Source organism: Lissotriton helveticus, chromosome 4_1, assembly GCF_964261635.1.
Source record: "Lissotriton helveticus chromosome 4_1, aLisHel1.1, whole genome shotgun sequence".
Lineage (NCBI taxonomy): Eukaryota > Metazoa > Chordata > Amphibia > Caudata > Salamandridae > Lissotriton > Lissotriton helveticus.
This window is the reverse complement of record NC_136063.1, coordinates 257,528,192-257,549,563: the sequence shown is the minus strand read 5'-3', so window position 1 is coordinate 257,549,563 and position 21,372 is coordinate 257,528,192. Positions and strand designations below refer to the sequence as shown.

General features: G+C 43.8%; 1 protein-coding gene across 2 annotated transcripts in view; it reads right to left on the bottom strand.

Annotated features, from left to right (window-relative positions):
• OC90 (otoconin 90) overlaps window positions 1–21,372 on the bottom strand; it is a 619,335-nt gene that overhangs the window by 534,830 nt on the left and 63,133 nt on the right. For both annotated transcript variants that reach the window (XM_078685553.1, XM_078685554.1), the window contains exon 3: window positions 15,074–15,148. In XM_078685553.1, coding sequence (XP_078541679.1) covers window positions 15,074–15,148 — 75 coding nt within the window. The remainder of the gene's footprint in view (window positions 1–15,073; window positions 15,149–21,372) is intronic.

Sequence of the window (21,372 nt, the reverse complement as noted above, 5' to 3'; positions counted from 1 at the left end):
CGCAGTGGATACGTGAGGGGGTTCAGGAGGCCCAGGAGAACATAGCCCGGGAAGCCTGGGAGCTGACTGTCAAAGTGGTTGTCTATTTTGACGAGGACCTATGTCCAATATGCATGTAGCGGTTCGCAGTCCCATAACGGGTGTACCAGTGTGCCTCGTTTCCCACAACCCCGGCAGCAATCTGCACTTTGTTGAGGGTCCATCATGTGAAGGCAGTCAGGCGTGTAATACCAATATGTAGACACCTTAGTCAAAGTCTCAGTCAGTCCCATGTCACGTGCTGAGTGACGGGCCCTGTAATATATTCCCGCCCATTCTTTGTAGCTAAGACCCCGACCCAGGTCCCGCTCCCAGCGTGCGTGCCCTGCATTGTATGTGTGTGTGTGAGAAGCCAACAACATTTTGTATAAGTCTGAGATCAGCTTTTTGACGGAAGTGCGTGTGAGTAGCCATTTTTCATAGGGCGTGAGAAAATGCTGTGCTTGTGGCTGTTTAAGTAGGTTAAGAGCCCAGTGCTGAATTTGGAGGTAGTGGAATCGTTCCAACTCCGGGATCCCGTAGATGGAGCGGACTTGGGGGAAGGTAAGAATCCCATCCAGATCAAACAGACGTCCCTAGGATCGACAATCTGTGGCACGCCAACTCATGAAAGCGATCTCGCTCATCCCTGGTTGGAAGTCGGGGTTATCAAAAATCGGTGTGAGGGGAGATGGGAAGGTTGTTAAGTTACACCTCGGCAGGTCTGGTCCCAGGCCTCCAGAATTGTTACGGTGATTTGAGAGACATAAAGATTAGCCGGTCTGAGAGCCTTACGCAGGAAGGGGATCCTTTGTAAAGACGTGGCCGCCAAGACTGCTAGTCTTGAAACAGCCTGTGTTTCTCAGATTCGGGTCTACTCCACTCGACCAGATGGCGAAGTTGAGTCACATGAAAGTATTGCCGAAGGTCCGTGAACCCCAGGCCGCCCTCCTCAGGAGGCAGCATCGCTATAGCACCCTTCATGCGGGGCTGACGGCCCAGCCAAATAAACTGCAACAACTCCGATTGGATCTGCTTGATGCAGCCCATGGGTAGCTGGAGGGGCAGAGTCTGAAAAACCTTGAGTATTTGAGGGAGGGTTGTCATCTTTACGGCAGCCACTCTCCCCAACCAGGATATCAGAAAATGCTTCCACCGGCATAGCTCTGCCCAATTCTGCTCTTGTAGTTTGGTGTATTTGGCGGTGACCACCTTCGGCAGTGTAGGTGCCAGTTGGATACCTAAGTAGGGAACAGAGCCCTTCGCCCATTGGAGGTGATGTGTGAAGCGTAAGAGCTCCAACGTCGGGGTGACAGTGAAAGGTTGAGGGCCACCGACTTCTCTTCGTTGTCCTTAAAACCCGACACCCGGGCAAAGCGGTCCATCTCCTCCATAAAAGCACTCAAGGACAGGGCCGTATCGGAGAGGGAGATCAAGAAGTTATCGGCGTAAAGGTTAATGGTGTGGGTATCACCTCTGAATTTAATTCCGTTGATACGAGAATTGCGCCGAACACTTTGGTTGAAAGGCTCCATGTAGAGTACGAAGAGCAAGGGAGAGAGAGGACACCCTTGTCTCGTGCCCCTGGTAATAGAGAGGCAGGCCGATGAATGCCAGTTAACGCAGACAGACGTCATGGGGAGCCACTAACAATTAAGGATAAGGGTCCAAAACTTCTCCCCCATCCCGAGTGGATCCGTACCTGCTCTAGAAATGGCCAATGGAACCTGTCGAAGGCCTTTTCCGCGTCTATGGTGAGGAGCATATATTCCCCAGGGAACCGGGAGGCCTTCTCGATCAGGTGGAGCACCCATTTGGTATTATCACTGGTCTGTCTTTGGGGAATGAACCCCGCCTGATCCAGGTCAATGAGTCCCGGCATGTAGGGAGCCAGACGGGAGGCTAAGATCCCGGTAAAAATCTTGAGGTCTATGTTGAGGAGGGATATAGGGCGATAGGCCCCTCAGTTCGTCTTGTCCTTGCCCGCCTGTGGAATGACCACAATGGTTTCCTCTAACCTGTCTTCCGGGATGGCCCCAGTCAGCGCGAAGGAGTTAAAGAGGCGGGTGAGGAGGGATGGCAGCGTTGGACAGAAAATCTTATAAAAGGCGGCCGTGTATCTATCAGGATCAGGGGAGGCTAAGATCCCGGTAAAAATCTTGAGGTCTATATTGAGGAGGGATATAGGGCGATAGGCCCCGCAGTTCGTCTTGTCCTTGCCAGCCTGTGGAAGGACCACAATGGCTTCCTCTAACATGTCTTCCGGGATGGCCCCAGTCAGCGCGAAGGAGTTAAAGAGGCGGGTGAGGAGGGATGGCAGCGCTGGACAGAAAATGTTATAAAAGGCGGCCGTGTATCTATCAGGATCAGGTGATTTGGACAGCTTAAGGCGAGAAATCGCCGCTATGACCTCCTCTACCCGCATCTCCCTCTCCAGATGGTCTGTTTGTGTCTGCGTGAAGGTGGGAAGGTGTGCCGCTGCAAGTAGGCGTCCCTAAGAGCGCCATCCAGAGATCGCACTGCATATAGTTGGGCATAAAAGTCACAGAATGTGTCCGCGATATCCGCATCGTCAATCACCACTCGCCCCCCAAATACGCACAGGTCCTGGACCCTATGTCGTTGTCTAGCTTCGCACAGTTTGTGAGCAAGGAGCTGGCCACACCAGTCCCCTCGTATAAAAAGTCTGGCGCTGGCGAAGGGCTGCGTACTCCGCCCTGTCATTATCAATGGCTGCCAGTGAGGTTCTTTAATTTTGACTCCATCTTACATTTGTCATCAATTTGTGTTGCCTTTACACAGACTGCTCTATTCATGAAGTGTTTCTGCCCTTTGGACTGCAACGTGTAGAAAACCCCCCTTTGTCCTTGCTTTGAAAGCAATCTCAGACACTAGCTGGCCTAACTGCATACAGACATGTTCTGCCATTACTGATTGACCTATAAGTGCTGTAATTGATTGACTTATGGGTTGGGCAGAAACACAACGTAAGGGGGACATTCTGGTTACATGATGTTTTTCTATTGGCTAATATTTTGCAGATCTTGTATGTCCATATTAGGTATTTTGTATGCTTGCAGAAGCTAGGACTGCCCCTTTCTTTTATGCTGAGTTTGTAAATCCTAAGCATATAAAAGACCTCTGTGTTCTGTATTCTTTAGACTACCTCATTCAGTTGCTACCGCTTCTGTGTGACGTGGCCTCACTTATTAAGTTTAATAAAGATGTCTTTTCATATTTCAGCTTCTGTGCCAAGTTCTTTTGTTCTAGTGAGACCCCTGAGAATGAAGATTTCAGTTCTTCAGATGGCGCGGCCAACGCGGGCTTCATCAGAGAAGTGACTTTCTGTGGGAGTGATCTTGTCAGGAGACAGAAAGCTACTGAGGAGGACAAGACAGGATTCTACTAAGAAGGTACTCTGTGCACAGGGATTCTAGGGATTCTTCATCTCTGCAGCCCAGTGTATTTCTGCTCTCCCTGATTTTGATCCTCCACATGATGTCACTCCTGACTGAGAACCTTTTTGGCGTGAGTATTAAAAAAAAAAACAAAGCGACCGTTAGGTCATTTAGAACTTGACAGTTAGAATTTGGATAACCTTTTTCATTGGTAAGAGTAAGGTAGTTTAGTAACCCTTACTGTAGCTTTGGAAGAGTAAGGTAGTTTAGTAACGCTTACTGTAGCTTTGGAACTTTGTAATTTGTGTTGGCCAACTTTTGAATTTGTATAGGTTTGTATATGCAAATTGCAATTTGTGTAGACAGGTAATGAGGAGAATTTTCTCTATTTGGTTTAGTTGAACGGTGCATGTACGAAAAGTACATTAAGCACTATTTTGATTATAATATTGTATATTTTGCAATATTTTGGGCATGCCTGTTTGAAAGCTCACATAAGAAGAATGTGTTGCTTTATTTGGAAGGTACCATGTTGTGATGTGAAGTAAATTAGCCGGCTTCCCTAGAGGGAATATCTAAATAGGTTTAGATTTACAAACATATTTCTTCCTTGGTGATTTTGTATCCCCAGGGAATTAAAATATGGACATAATACATACAAGGATCCTTTGTTCTGTGCAATTTTATGAATGAAGATATGCAGAGCGATTTTGGGTGTTCTGCTAGTCAAAGCTAGTGAATTGAGTGTATTTTCGCTTCTTGGACATACATCAGTCTGTTGGGCTGTTTTCGCAGTCTTTTGGAACACAATTGAGAAGCGTTTCTTGTAAATATGACTTACAACTAGTATTTACAAATGGTTTGGTTTAAGTACAGTCTGTGGGCTGTCCTTTATTTCTGTCCTGAGTATTGATATGTGGGTTAAATGTGTGTTTAAATGTCTATGTGGTTTTCCCATTAGTGCAATTTCTGTAAGTGAATAGCGATGGCGCTATTCACGAAATGCATGGCTAAAAGCGCGCCGTATTGTGTGTCCTGAGTGTTTGACCCCTTTCTGTTTATGTCTGAAATGAGCTCAAATGTGTGTTTGTGTTTTTTCTTGATGTTTTCAGTCTATTAAGCAAGATGTCTGAATGTTTAAAAACTAAAATGTAAATTCACATTCACTAGGAATAAAAAGCCCCCAAAAACGAAATTGGGTGTTTTGCAAAAAAAAAAAAATAAACTTACAGCATTTCCCTTAGATACATTGTGTTAGATATTAACAGGCAAACAGATCAGCTGAAGTAAATTCCTGCTGAACTCAAAATAATATAGAACACGCATTGATATGTTTTAGTTTGAAAAAGACTGTCAGCTGCTCATGTTACAAACACTTAGAGACAAGCTAAATAAACAGGAATATTTATTCAGTCAGGATTTTCCCCTCAGTTGCACAGGTGAAACTTTGCATTTCAGAATGTTGTTTTAAAAAGGTTTCAAAACTAAGGTTCATTATTTTGTATTATAGGAAGACATTTTTAATTAAGGGTTTTCCTCTCTTTAAGCATTTCTCTAAGCATATTCTTGGCTCAGTTCCTAAGTAATAATTAACCCATGTAATGAAAGAAACATTTAAAAAGAAAGAAACCGTAACACATGCTGAAATAAGATAGGGCAAGTGCAAGGACACTAAAAAGTTAACGATGTCTTGAACATTGATTGGCAATCTCAGATAAAGATCAATCAGGGAAATTGGTTTTGCAGGTCAGTTTCGGGTGAAGAAGTTAGTTTCTTACAGTTTAATCTGGTTAATGTGTACATGACCTGGGGAGGCCAGGCCACTTTGTTCGTCGGCCTACGTGGCACAGAGAAAATTAAAAAAAAAAGAAAATGAAGTCAGATTCGAGGAATTACAGAGCCTTAATATGTGGAATTATCAAACATGACTGGGTTATAAAAATAAGTGCTACAAAATTCGTTTTTTTACTATTCATGAAGCTTAATACTTATACTGTGACCTCCTAGCATTATAATTTAATTTAAGGTATGGTATACTGCATAATGAGGACATTAGCATATAGGATTTCACTTGACGCAGGCGTGAAAAACTCATTTTTCTCAGGATTTGCAGGAGATATGTCTAATGTCCAATCTCTGCAATTTGTAAAGAACATTCTGAGGATGATTAATATGTAACATTATTATAGAATATTTATTTTTAAGTGCCCCAAATATCAAAGTCGAATTTGGGTAAAATTTGGGCATTTTTGTCATTTACAATAGCTTTAAAGTCCTTTAGGCTTCAGTAAATGCATATATTTAGGTATAATACAAATTTGCAGGTTGTTCCCATTTGGGTTGCCTTTTAAATAGGTCAGTGAGCCAATGTGCCTGGTGCAGAGGTTTGAGTTTAATATCAGGGTGGAAGGTTTTAACTTTTGCTGGACCTAACTGAGACCTTCATCAATTTAAGGTTGATGAAATGAGTACCATTGCAAACAAGCATTTGTTCTAAAAACTGGTATGTGTGTTATTATGTTCTGCAAATTATTCACAGTAACTGTTTTAATAATCTAAGTATAGAAATAAATTGTAGCCCCTAACAGGAGTAATATATATATCATGTGTTTTTAAATAGGGTTGGTTATTGCCGGTTAGAAAGAGTTGGGATGGTTTTTTGTCTTTTTTTCAGCCTTAAAGTGAGTAAGAGATAGAGGGCTGAGGAGCCCGCAAGGCAGATTTTGACCTTAAGGTCAGTGAGGTAGGATAGGAGTAAGTGTAAAGAGATGGAGACATTATTGCTTGGAAAAGCAGGGCCTCAAAGGGTGTTGGTGCACGGGACACGCAGAGTGTCTGTGAAAAAGTTGGAAAGTTGGAAAGTTAAAAAGGTTTAGCATGTTTTCAAAAGATGGTTGTTACAGTTGATATTTTGTGTGTTATGTGCAGAAATGTCCGTGGTTTGTGCGTTTTACATATTTTTGCATTTTATCCTTTTATGAATTGTTCCTGCTGGTCCTGTGTGTCAGAAGCGACACAGTTAGTTGTGTTTTGACAGCCAAATGTCCACTAACTGGTGATCTGCTGTCAAAAGGAGGGTGAGGATTTTAAGCCTGACACATTAAGCAGGCCTGAATATTCTGTTTTGGTCTGCAGGTTCACAGTGCATAAAAGTGCATGCAATAGTGTTGTGTGTTACCGCTTATTTACATATACTATTGTATTGTCTATGCTTTTTGTGCTTGATATACTGCGCGTATATCTGATGGCTTGGCATATGTGTGTTTTTTTGGGTTTTTTTGCGCTGATACTAAATTTCACAGATATGATTTTTCATGCTGTGAACAAAACAAGACAACACTTCACCAGTGTATGTCAAATTTGGCTTTAATGGTATTTGAAGGAAAATAAAAAAGAGATATACGGAATCAAAGTGTGTCATCTGCAATTAGTCACGATACTGTCCTCTTCCCTTAAAGGAACAGGCAGCCCTAAATGTATGTATCCTGATTGGACGTAAGGATAAATTATAGATTTGTGACTCTTGTACATGGTGACCTGATGTCTATATTACATTAGTCAGTTTTGTTCTGCTTCCTAAGTAGTGTATGGCTTTGTACCATAAAGGAAACAAGGCTTCATTTTTACCTAGTCCCATTTCCCTTTTCCAAATTCCTTTCACCAGTTGGTGTATTGCTCAGGTTCACACTTCCAGACTGCAGTAATGTACCAGAGACCCCATATTATGTATAATTCCCTTTTGTATGGTTTTCAAAAATTTTCTTTAGGCCTACTCTGATGTTTTCCAGTCTGACTGTTAGGGTAGTGATGGACTGGTTAAATGACTCAATACTATAGTAAGACAAGTTCTCCACCTCAATAGGAGACACCTTATGTTTTTTTGAATATGACAAATTCAATGCCTATTCTAATTTGGTTTTTAGTTCCTTTTTTCAGCTGCTTTAATTTTTGATGGACCAGATGTATTTTAAATAATGGAAATACCAGGACTCTCTAGTTCTTGTATTTTGTTTCCACATTTTGATCATTAGCTTTTGTATTGCATAGTCCACCTGATGCACAATTATTAAAGGGAGGTATCTACATGTCCCTGATAATATGTATTATGTGATCTCTCTTTTGAGGTGCTCTAGATAAGGAATTTAGGAACACCTATATGTAATCATTTAGAGAAAAAAATGTGTTTGCCCCATTAGACAATGCCACTATGTGTGAGGACATCCATTCAGATAGAATTCCCATGTCGCTATCTACCCTTAGATGGTAGAGGATATGCTCTCACATGGAAACCCAATTAAAGAGGCTAGAGGCACTGTTTTGCCTACTGCCTTTGTCTTTGTATTGCCTTTGAGAATGACCGTGTGTTCTAGACCAGAAATGTCCCATGACGTATGGCCACTCCTTTAAAGATTGCAGGCCACTTGCTTGCAGTCCCCTTGTTATACAATGAACTGTTTTTGTACTTAAATTGAAGGAAACAACAGTGTCACATTTCCTACGTCACTAGGTTCTGCGGGATCTTCCAGAGTCAAAGGAAGAATGATACCCTGCAGAACGGTGATAAAGATGAGTTCTAATTCTCATCAGTGTCAGCTACAGATGAGGGCTACATACCTTGGCCCTACAGTCCCAGCACCCAGACAGCGATCGCCAGCGTGCCATCAGTGATATCTCCAACGTATTGTACTTGCTTCATCAGAAGGCGTTGAACATCAGAAAAGAAGGAGGATCTGGTTTTGCCACAGAACCAGAATTTCAGTGCAAAGAGCGAAAGAGAAGGATTCTTGTTGTTTGAGGCTTCAGTTTTCCACCCACCTGTCATGTGCTGGTTAACCTCTGACAGTGTGCAGTCCCTTGAGCCCCTTGGCCTGAGTTTTGGCCACACAACCCCTTTTCCTTTGCTCCAACGGAAGTGCAGTGCACCGGAGGATTTGAGATTGGCAAAAGGCACTACATTATGGTGCCCATGAAAGAGCAGCCCGAGCATCCTCTGACACTGAATAGAGAGTGTTGGAGCCTGAAAGTGTTGCTGAGAGTGACAGTCTGTTGCTCTTCCCCGATTAATAGTACTTGGGTCTGCATGAGATGATCTGTGCCCTTGATCAATGAAGAGCACACTATCTGTAGTGCCTGCAGCACAGGAAATATTGGTGCACTGCATTGATACATTGAGACTTTCAAGTGAGCTGTGAGTGTTTGCCAGGAAGGCACTCCAACGGATACTGAGTAACATCATTTTCATGAAAGGCCTGAATGAAGAGGCCCATGCGGAAGAAAACAACAGAAACAGGATTTGATGGACAATAGAAGCCTGCCAGAAAAGGCTTCGACGGACTCTGGGTATTTCCCGTGCGATTGCATAGAATTAGTGTTTGGAGACTGATTCTTATTGTTTTATTGGCATTGTCAATAGTCACTGAAATACATAATGTTTGCAAAATAATTTTAGGATTTGCCTGTGTAATGGCAAAAGGGGGGTCTGAGGTTCTTTAATTTTGACTCCATCTTACATTTGTCATCAATTTGTGTTGCCTTTACACAGACTGCTCTATTCATGAAGTGTTTCTGCCCTTTGGAATGCAACGTGTAGAAAACCCCCCTCTGTCCTTGCTTTGAAAGCAATCTCAGACACTAGCTGGCCTAACTGCATACAGCAGACATGTTCTGCCATTACTGATTGACCTATAAGTGCTGTAATTGATTGACTTATGGGTTGGGCAGAAACACGACGTAAGGGGGACATTCTGGTTACATGATGTTTTTCTATTGGCTAATATTTTGCAGATCTTGTATGTCCATATTAGGTATTTTGTATGCTTGCAGAAGCTAGGACTGCCCCTTTCTTTTATGCTGAGTTTGTAAATCCTAAGCATATAAAAGACCTCTGTGTTCTGTAATCTTTAGACTACCTCATTCAGTTGCTACGGCTTCTGTGTGACGTGGCCTCCCTTATTAAGTTTAATAAAGATGTCTTTTCATATTTCAGCTTCTGTGCCAAGTTCTTTTGTATTAGTGAGACCCCTGAGAATGAAGATTTCAGTTCTTCCCCAGTTGGGCTCTCACTGCGCAGTTGTTGCAATATCCTAGGCGCCCCGGTGTGCTGGTGCATCTGTTCTAGCTCCCGAGTTTGCTGCATGAGATCCACCCTTTAACATTCGTGTTCGGCATCATCAGCCATCGCAATAGCGATAAAAACTCCCCTCAACACCGCCTTAAGCGCTGCCCATTTTGTGGAAAGTGAAGTGTAAGGATTGTCATTGTGTACTAGAAAATCGTCCAGCGCGTTCTGCACCTGTTTGACCACATCCGCGGGGTGAAGGAGAGTGTCATGCAAACGCCAGTGGCAGGTAGGTTGCTGCAGTGGGGGAAGTGTAGGGGTAGCCACACCCTGCCTCCGCATTTGTGACAATTCCCCGAATTCTGATGTTGTGCCTCTGGGAGAGATTTTCAAGATCTTCAAGATGCGCCTGGAGGTCTACCTGCTGCTCATGAATGCGAATAACCTCTTGCTGAAGCATGGAAAGTTCTGTGTCCCTAGCCTCGGGCTTCAAGGGCTGCATGCGTACCCCGATGGTATTTACGTCCCTGTAAATATCTTTTATCTCAGAGGTGAGGTCAGATATCACCGTCTGCACTATGGCACTGCAGCTGGCTCATGGAACTTCAAAAGTTGAAAGACTTCCAAAGGTGGGACGACATAGGGATATCCACGATCGGGGATGTGATTAGACAGGGTGAGCTGAAGACATTCGCAATGTTGCAGGCAGAGTTTGGATTACACCGTTCACAACAGTACAAACACTTGCAGCTAGTACATGCATGGAAAGCACAGAAGATATCGCTACAAGATATACCGGAATATTCACCCCTAGAAGGTAGACTCTTGCAGGAGCAAATAATACACCAGGCAGTGTCCCTCACCTACAAAACACTCACGAATAATATGTTAGGGGATTTGGCGAAACTCAGGAGTGTGTGGGAGGCGGAAGTGGGGCAATTTGAGGACTTAGACTGGGAGCTGATCCTGATGCACCCCCGAGAAGTGGCCATTAAGTCGCGGCTACGGCTGATTCAGTTGAATGTGCTGCACAGGACGTACTTCGATAGGAGACGTCTCCTTAAAATGGGGAGGATAACAGATGACACCTGCCTTCGATGCAGGGCCGGACAAGGGGACTTCTACCACACTATCTGGTCTTGTGCGGCGATTCAAGTGTATTGGTCCCAAATCTTCGCGGAATTAGGGGAGGTGCTGGGAGTGGAGCTGGCGCTGGACCCGAAACTGGCACTACTGGGAATGGTGACAGAAGTAGACCTGCCGCGCCCTCATATTATCTTCCTGGTGTTGGCTTTGGTTGTAGCGAAAAGGGATATTGCAAAATACTGGGGGGTGGCGGAGAGGCCGGCAGTAGAGGAATGGAGGAGGGGGTTAGACCTCTATATGGCTGCAGAACGAGTGACGTACAAAGCGAGAGGCTGTCCCAAAAAATTCCGAAAGGTGTGGGGTAAATGGAGGCAATACCATGGCCTAGAAGCCGGGCACTTTGGAGGTAACTCATAGACGAACAGAGTACAGAGGAGGGAGTGGGAGATAGCCTGATGTAGATCGAGGCACGGTAACAGACCAAACCTACTGAAAACTTGGAGTCACCGTACATGTGTGGCGATCTACCGTAGCATGGGGAGAGAGAGACAAGCATCAGTAGAGTAGGCACACATGGCACTGATGGACTAGTGACGCTTAGTTTGCTAGACATGTGATCGGACTATTAACAAGTTGAGGGGAGAATCCAACCAGTTTTGTTGATAGGGGGGGATGGGATGGGGGGGAGTTGTGGGAGAAAAAATAAAACTAAAGCAGGGCTGGGGAATGACGTGACGTGCTCGCAAGTCACAGACTGAATGCAACTGACTTAATGAAAAGTATGTCGCCGCCCGGCCTCCGGGTTGAGGGCGTGAAGGCTGTGGATATAGCAACTTGATGTAAGTTTTCTCATGCTGAATATGAACCTGGTGTGACTGTATTCTTTTATACCTGCACAAAAATAAAGTTTAAAAAAAAAATATATCACCGTCTGCAGGTCTTCTCGAAGCGTCGTGAAGAGGGAGTCAAGGAAGGCGGCCGTCACCGGCTCATCTCTGGTGGTCCCAGCCGGGAAAGTCAACGCGGCTTCCTGGGGCGAGTGATCCGTCTTTGGGGGGCTCGGTTGTGCGTGGGAGAAGTGGTCTTTCACAGTGCGATCAGGTTTAGGGTCTTTCTGATTCTTGACTCTCCGGGCTCGGGTGGAGGTCATATCCTAGTCCGCACCCCGGAGCCGAGCAGGGCAGACTCACCCCAGCCGTACTTTAGAGCCAGTCCGCGTGGATTGGGCAGGTAAGCAGTGGGCTAGGCAATCAAGACTCCAGGCCCCAGCATTCAGATACCCCTGTTGTGACCAGCACCAGGGCGCCACAACAGGGTTATCGTGATGTCAGCCACACACCGCTACGCAGGCATGAAGCGTTTCAGATCTTGGGCCCACTTGTCGTCTGCCTCCGCTCTTGGGGTCCCCCCAGGTCAACAGCAGTCCACTCCTGACGGTCCCAGCAGCCACCGCCGTCTTTCACTGCTCACCCGGGCAGGGGCCGCAGGCTAGCCAGTCCCACACAATCACAGGCCACGGATCGGCCCCACGCCGCTTCTTGCGCTCTGGGTTGATGGTCCGCAGGGGTCTCGTGGGAGGGCAGGTCAGTTCTGCCAGTCAGGGACACCGCGCCTCTAGAAGCCAGACATCAGGGCGCGTAGTGTGTCACGGGCCTCCGCGGGGCCCTGCTGGGTGCGTGAGCCCGCCCCGCGTAGCTGCTCCTGCCACGAGCCGGACACTGGGCTCCCAGCCGAATCACCTCTTCCGCCAGCGGCATCCGCGGCACCGCTGCAAGTTCAGCACTGGAGATAAGGGCCATACAGCAGGCTCCGTCAATGGCAGGTACCAGGGCTCTGCCGACACCCAGACGGGACCCCACCAACCGGGACCAGGCGGCCGGGCCAGGGAAGGAGCTGTTGATGCTATGTGACGCGGCCGCCATCAGGGAGTAGGCCGCGGTAATGCTGAAAGTGGCACCGGGGCGGCACTTGGGATTCGGGCTCGCCAGCCCCGGCATTGGAAATAAGGGCCTGACGGCAGACAGCCTCAATCCTCAGGCAGCGGGTCCCGGCGGACGGTCCCCCGGCGGCCGCTTGGATCGGGGAGGCAGGCGCCGAGGCATCTGGAGCATTGGAGCTAGCTCTGAAGTAGATCTCAGCAACGGCTCGTAGGACAGCCAAACATCATTTTACTGTGTGCCCCCGATTTTGCAATGTAGGCAAGAATCGTCCCCCCCTCCAACAAGGCACTGGAAGTCTACAGGCCGGTGCTGGAAAACGGCGGTCAGCGTAGAGGCAGCGAAGTACATCTTACTTCGCCGCCATCTTGCCCTCGCCTCCAGATCTTTGTACTTTTACTGTATTTATACTCCTTATAATATTATTTATACCATTTCAATTGTAATTGTATATCATCAATATTTTGTATCTCTTTTTCTTGTATCACTGCAACATTTCATGGTTACTTGTACAAAGCAATGTTATTATCTTATTGAATTTCTTATATAAACCTCTACTTGAAACGTAACAAATTGGCCATATTATTCAGCTCTAGGCAGTCTGGATGCAATATTGATTACATACGAAATCCCTGATTTGGCAGCTCAAGCTAAATTAGCCATATGGCCATCTTAACCTCCTGACACATCATTGTAATGTGGAACTCAGGTTTAGCATTTGGGGCAGTTATCTCCTAGAAGTGGAGCAGATCGTTTTCCCTTTCCATTGAGCGACATCTGAGACTCACTCCTCAGGAGAGGCAGAGGCATTGTAGGAAAGAGACACACCCTAGTATGTGTCAGGGAGAGTTGGCATTGCACTCTCGAAAAATTGACCATAATTAAACGAGTAAAAAGCTAGAATATGTTTGTGCTTTTCCCGTCTCTAATACCAATGTGATATTGAATTGCGTCAGAGACAAAGTTGGGGGTTACATTTACTTAGGACATAAACCCATGCAAGTTACTTCCCTTTCCAGGAGAACTGATTGATGTCTTTGGCCACAGGATTCCATCAGTGAACTACAGCTTTACTTAACTTTTTGTAATAGGAGGAGGGCACTGGAGGGCAATACCTTCACTTAATCTCTGGCCTCAGCCTCCACCAGTTTTTATTACGAATCAGTTACATTTGGCATCAAGTGTTCAGATTAGTACTTTTCATGTACTACAAGTCTACTGCAGTGAACGATGAGATAGATGTGGGTGTGCTAGAGTGCTTCTGATCAACACAAGCAGTACCTTTCAATATTGCTAAAGAATTATCAGGCAGTCCTGGGGACATCATAAGGATTTTGGGGGCCTCCTGTTCGGAACAGCTTTGAATTTGTGATCCAATTTCAGATTTTCATCCCATTTTTGGTCAGGTCACTAACAGTGCACAGGTACACAACCAAATTCTAAATGTTTTTACATCTAATAATCAGGGTTAGTGATGTGTGTTTTTAATATTGTATCATAGCAGCAGCTCACTTATATTAGTGCAAATAATCTCTGTGACACCCTCCCACTTCTCATGTGTGAGGTTCTGTTTTTTTTCTAAAATTACCTTTTTTTATGAATGTTGCCTGAAAAATAAACACTGTGGTCCTCATTTAGGAGGTCCCTTGCACCATCGGAACGTCACTTTTTGTGACGTTCCGTGGCGCAGAAGCCTGCGTGATATTTATCAGGCAGCACTAATCCACGTTTTTTGGCTTAATGCTGCCTGATAAATATCAGTCCCTTTAACTCAGTGTTCTGCGTTAAAGGGGCATGTAATGGGTGTTGCTGGGGGCGTTCCCAGCAACATCCATGGCCTTTTGACACTGCCCCAGATTTACGAGAAATCGTAAATCTGAGGTAGTGCCAAAAGCTTACGACTCCCCAGGGGAGGCGTAAGGGAGGCGCAACGGGGAGAACTATCTTTATTTCTCCTATTTTTTACTTTTTCTATGTGTGCTGCATCCACATAGAAAGAGGAAAAGCCTCTTGTGATTATTTTTGTACAGAGAGGTTTCCCTTCCTGTACAAAAATAATCATCCCCGCAACGCAGGCACCCTTGCACCATGGTGCAAAAGTGCCTGCGTTGGCGCAGGCAGCCCATTGTGCGCCAGCGCAGGGAAAAAGGACAGGAATCCGCCGTATCTTATAGATATGGCGCATTCCTGCCCTTTTCTTTTCCCATAGGGAAGCACAGCAGGAAGGCCTGCTGCGCTTCCCTACGGCAAAACTTCATAAATGAGGCCCAAAATGTTTGTAGTAGACTCTCACACATTAGCCACATTATAATAAATTAAAGGAAAACTGTATTTAAAACAATCTGTTTAAGAATTATTCAAGGTCAACAGTGCAAGACTCTCAGCAGGACAGAGCTGACTCTATCAATGGGCCCCCTGAAAGGCTGGAGCCCACTTTGCCCATGCCTTAAAACATCTCTGGAGTCCCCAAAAAAATAATCGTATGTTTAAGTGATAACAGTGTAAAGATCTTTGCAAATAATTGAGTCATTCTGGGTTACTTTTTAAATGAAATGAACAGATTTTACAATACTCACTAATATTTCGTAAAGGCACGTCGGATAGGTCAGGCACAAGTGGAGATGCTCCGGATTCCTGTCCATCTACTTTTCCTGAAAGGGTGAATAGGAGGATGGTTAGGAAAGGGTGGGTCGTCCTACACATAACACAACATCGTTCTCACCCACGGCCAGTGACGTAGGAAGGATGCCATGGGATCTGGTACAAGCAAGAAAAATGCCCCTCCACTCCTTATCCCTGGATGGGTAGTAAAACTCTGTGGTAATCAGGATTTAGTAGGCTCCTCAGGCTGTGGATCCCCTGTGCCTGCTGCACCATTCATACCTATGCCTTTGTTCAAGGACACATTTACCGTAATTATTTGATTTTATCCTTTAGATAAAATTCCAACCCTGTTCCAGAAGTATTTCCTGTTCTGTAAGACTGAAAATCATGAAGTTAGGGAGCTGGTAAATGTCGCTTTTTTAAAGTTATTTTTTTAGCTATCACATGTAATTCATAATTTGCCATTGCACCATTAAAAGATCTGAACATAGTTTTTTTTTTCTTTACGAGGAGAGCTTTGAATATGAATGTACTGTATGTAGGAGCTCGACCCTTGGCTGCATGGACAGGTGTATTCCCAGTGGTAAACGCCTCGACATTTGTACTGCTGACGGACCTGGGTGGCCGGGGGCTACATAGGCCTGTGTTATCATGACAATATACAGATTTGTGGACTACAGAGCTCTATGATACAGGATGAAGGATTAACATTTTAGGAAATTACTGTATTGACGAGCAATCATGCAGAACCTACCTGTCAGGCTTAGAATACAAGAATCAGAGGTTTAATATTTCATAAATCTTAAACAGTCTGACAAATTGATATAAAAAAGAATTGCATGCAAAAAGATTTACTTTGCGTGAAGAAGAGAGAGGCTCCTGAAAAACAAAGAATAGCGGTAGGGTGGGCGCCTGTCTTCATTCTACGTTTATGCTTGAAAGTAATGCAATCACCTTTGAACTTCAATTGTGATGTCAATGCACCTGAAATGTTTACTCATTTAGCATAATTGATGAAAAATGATTTTATAAGATTGTGCCAGTAGGAGAGCATCAACATCGTGGGGTGGTTAGGATTAAAATACCTGAATCATCCCCGCAACTATGGCATTTTCTTTTGTTTTTTATGTCTTTGCTAACAGTAGGATCGTGGAAAGTAAACATCTTCGAAAATTATAATTGCATTTGGTGAGAGGTTTCCGTTCCTTAATTTTCAAAGCATCTGTTGCAGTCAGCAAAGATGTCAACATGTCTTGTGTTGTGGTATTGCTATTTTTATTTTGGGGCTGGCATTTTCGTGATCATTTAGAGATTGCAAACCTTAGATAGTGTGCATAGCCAGTGCCTCCTGTCTTCTACTATATAGTGTGACATTACAGGTTCATTCATTATTATGTGTATATATTCCACCACTTTAATTTTCAAGTTTTCTATAAATATACTTGTCTTTATGCAAATGTAATTGCAATGCTGTGTCTACTCTCACTGGACATTCACATCTTCATTGCAGCTGTGATATTGGACTTGCACTGCACCAATCCTAATCTCACACCACCTCCCATGAGTTAGGCCTTTACTAGTAGTACATGGTAAGTCGAGGTCATGGATTCTTAGTGAAGCCAACTTTCCATCGGCAACACTACAGTTTAAGGGAGGTAGCACACAGCGTAAATGCCCTCGTGGATAAGGCTGAGAAGGAGTCAGTGATGAAAATGGCGCAAAACCCTAAAGAGGGAAATAGAGCCCAAAATTGTAGCCAGTGGGAAATAGATTTGTGAGAGAAGAGAATCAAAGGGAAAGATGATAGTGTAACTCAGTGTAAACACTTAAGGCAACAATAATAATACAAACAAATTACATTTGAATACTAAACTGAAAAAACTGTTGGGAAAAAGAACCAACAAAAACTATTTTTCTTAAAGAAGTACAAAATATATTTTAATAATAATCATTTCAGTAATAAGAAGACACAGTCATACTATTCCAATCATATCTGCAGTCATACATCTCACACAATCTGAACTCAATTAAAAAACAGCAAATTGATGATAAAAATACTCATAAACATTGACGTCTAGTTTTCATGTCCAGAGACGAACAGTGTGGCACAATTGCATTTGATGATAGTGTAATACAGGGATAGAAGGTAAGGGAGATGCACTAAGCAAGACAGAAAAAACATTAAGAGCTACTGATGAATGACGAGCAAACTGAAGAACGTGTGAGGTGGAAAGGGAAACAGTAAATGTATGTTTGTGAGTTGTCTGTAGGTGAAACATAAAAAACAACTATCAGTCCCTACATTCACAGTGCTTTTAGATGGCAAAGCAAGGACTTGTTAAAGATGTCACATGTTACAGGGGCTGCTAATTGCTAGGTGTATCTTATGTTGCATTCAAATATGGGTTTTGTTCTCTTTCTGCTGGTAGATCACATATAATGATAGATACTCTTCTCTTGTGCCTCGCTGGCCTAAGATCATCATGAAAGCAGGTGTAAAGACTACCAGCTACCAGGTGGTACCTATTATGTGATTGCATCACTTACCCTCCGAGGGAGCATGTGGTGAAGGGGGACATCGAGGTGCAGAGACGTCTCCCAGTAATAATCAGTGACTGAGATTAAATCAAGCATTCCACAATCACTTCTTTGTATACTTCAGTGTGATGCCCTCAGTGGGAAAGGTATGCATATATGTGGATCCTGTGCACACTGTGCCACTGGAACCAAGCTACATCCGGCTGTTGAGCTTTAATAGGGACAAAACTGGTCTTGAGTTGCTTGTGCCCCAGTTCAGGGAGGACCATGCCTGGTAGTTCTGTCCTGGACTGTTTCTATTGGATCTGGGTCAAAAATGATTTGCATATGGTTGGGTTCAAACTGAGGTGGCATGGTGTTCACTGGGATGCAGACCAAAGTAAATACCAGCAGCTATGATTAATTCCAGCACTCCATCACTTTTTTGTATACATTTTTTGTATCCTTCCTAAGGGGGACTATCGTTCCTAAGGGGGACACAAAGCACCTGCCTCACATTTATGTATGTAATGCCAGATTGGAGCTGCATGGAGGGCCAGTACACGTATTGACATCATGAGCATTATAGATCCATCCCAAATGTACCTTATGTGGTAAAATAGCAGCAGCCGAAGCTCCTCATCGCTCTTACCTGGTCCCATGTTAAAAAAGATAACATTCAGGCAGTGCTGTGTTTTTCAGCTGACATTTACCAAGCTGGGACTTGTAGATACCCTTTCCCGATAACGGTCTGGATCTACAAGTTTAAGCATCTTTGGCTTTGTTGGGTGTAAAAGGAGGACTGACTGGAAGTTGGGCCCGACTTGTGTTTCATTTAAATTGTTCTTTTATGTTTGTATGATGTTCATGTCGGTCTTCGAGTCATTATACTACAGTCACTTATCAGAAGAAGCGTGTCTTTATTTAACCCTAATGATTGCAGAAGACCCAGGTTCCTTGTGCATCGAAAAGAATAGCCACAAATCAGTAGACCTTTAAGAGACTCTCACATGATAACACGAGGGGCTGATTATCACAGGATCCTTCTAACTGTAGGCATCGTGTTTAAGAACCGAACCCTAGCTGCCGCTGGACTCAGGAACAATTAACATTTTCAAGCCTGTTGTCAGGAAGTAGACAACGATGAGCTCTCAAGATCCAAGCTGGATCAATGAAAGTGATAAGAATGTCTCCTTTCAGCTGATCACACCGCAGAAAAGATAGTTCTGACTGGAGAAGAGTGGATCTTTTTATCTGAGAGCACTGGAGTGCTTAATGGCACACCCCGGTAGGTAATGCTGGAGCTAAACAGGGGGAGTCTCAGGAGAGGAAATACAAATCTGTAGCAACTACTTACTTAGTGCATCCCAATAACGAATTTGTCTCTTTAATAAAGAGTGCTGTTTTTACCAATTTTCAATGGTACTCAATTTACCAAACATAAATGGAAGAAAGGATGAGCCAATCTTAGCCGTGCACGTGCAACCAACCTGCAGGATGTACCACATACTCTGCTGTAGGTGAGCAACTACTGATACAATTCCTCAACAGTTAAATAACAGGGGAGTTTAAAAAAAGTAGAAAGCAATTACAATTTTTATAACCTGTAAGAATTCCTGCATATTTAAGGAGAAAGATGAAGGAAAGGATTTTGTGCCTTTTGTACATAGATTCGAAAAGCATTCATCCTTTTATGCGACTCATGAAGATAAAAGAAGTAACAGTTTGTACAGCATCAACACTCTAAGGGCCCGATTATAAGTAAAGGTGCTATTTATAGCACCTAATGATACCCCGGGTACATTATTTATCAGGTATGATAAATTGCACCTATTATGAGTGCAGATTTTAGTATTTAATGCACCAAAATCCACTCACATTTTCCTGTTAAATTTGGGCAGCTTTAACCTGCCTATATTTAATGAAGGTTGAGCTATTTAACACATCTAATAATTATTGGATTTGTTAAATACCTCCCAACCGTGCACAAACAGGGTTTACATACTGGTTGGACTACAGCAACCTACTTGTAATCAGGTCTAAATGCTTGGTGAATTGGTGGCACATAGACCAGAAATTACCATAACATATTCCACCACACCTGACTGTTCCCCTTACTGGTGTGCGAACGGTTCATATTTCTCTAAAAATCCTACATGGCAGGAATAACAATATTTTCCTATAAACTCTGAAACATCAAATGGCTTGAGGGGGGAGGCTGCAACTTATGTTAGGTGCATGTAATAAAAGGAGTACACCTTTCATCTAATAAAATGTATACGCAACAGAGCAGCAGAGTTGACTAAATTATGCAACAAGAGAAGGCAAATTGCGCTGCACATTTTGTGATCGCAATGTTTTGTCAGTTTTACAGGTTACAACTATCTAGCTTCACATCATACTATCAGTTTTACCCACAAATACAGCAATAAGCAACATAAAGGTGAAAAGTTAACATTTGCGAAGGACATTCCATTGAGTGCCGACACGTGTCACTGTTTTTTAAATATTTTTAATGGGTTTGAGCAAGGAAGTAGTTCTTTTGGTTGAAATCTGCAGATTCTGCAGCAGATGGTGGATTATGTGGCAAATGAAGAAAATCCACACTTACGTGAAAAACACAGTTGCTGTAAAATTGCATAATTCCAGTGGCCCTGACTATAAGCACTTCCTAACATACTTTGGGTTTTTTCCTCTGGAAAAAAAAATCACCATAAGGTCAGGGATAACCTGAAGCTTATTTAAATTGCTGATCAGAAAATGAGGAGATTTAAGGTCTAATTCCTGTGTTGCCTTATAAAGCAGGGCCAAGGTTAGCCTCTTCTTAAGTGGGCGGAGCTGCAGTGCGGCTGTCTAATATGATCCGAAGAATAGTACATTCTTGCATATTATCCCTCGGATACCAAATATTACACATCTCATGCTTCCCTGTATTAAAAAGTGTGAGTCTCGTCCCCCTTATCTGGCAACATATTGAGCCTTCAGGAACAGGCCCAGCTCCATTAAGCATGTATCTTTAAACAAACCGAGCAATTGTCTGAGCGCTTAGTGTTGTGATTAAATATGTCCTCGTGCACGTTTTATCCTGCATCTGTCTCTGCTACAATATTTTGAAACTTTTTTTTAAATGAGAAAAAGAAAAGTATCAAACCACTTATCTTCTTCCTGAAAGTCTGAACTCTTTGCCTGTGTAGTCACAAAATAACAGTTCCCTCTTTCCCTCTAACACAGAAGGACTGCTCTGCCTGTAACGTTAAATAATGACAGCACACGGCTGAAGGCTTAGTTTTTGAGATTGTTTGACCTTTTCTTTTGGGGCTTCGTTGGAAACTTGTTTTTTTGTTGCAGTTTTTAGCATCAGCTAAAAACAATGCCAATTACTGCTGTCTGCATGAAGATAGACTTCGGGGTGCTACTTGTATTTATACTTGCTCTCTTGAAGTGAGAGGCATCAGTGTTCAACAAAATGTGCTAACACAAACACCCAGCACATTCCACTAGGCCACCAGTCCAAGAAAGCGTGTTGTTGAGTTGCCTGGAATAATAAATAGCCTAAGAGAGCTCCAGGCATGGTGACACAACACCACTGGGGCAGGCGCAAACAGGGAAAGTGCGCCCTATTACGGAGAATGTGCCGCCCCCAGGGCAGCCGTGAACTTTTGCTGCCCTACTTGCAGCGCATTCAAGTGAAGCAGTTGGTTCAAAACCACTCCATGTTTCAAAGTGCGCACGGCATGGCTCCTGCACTTTGAAG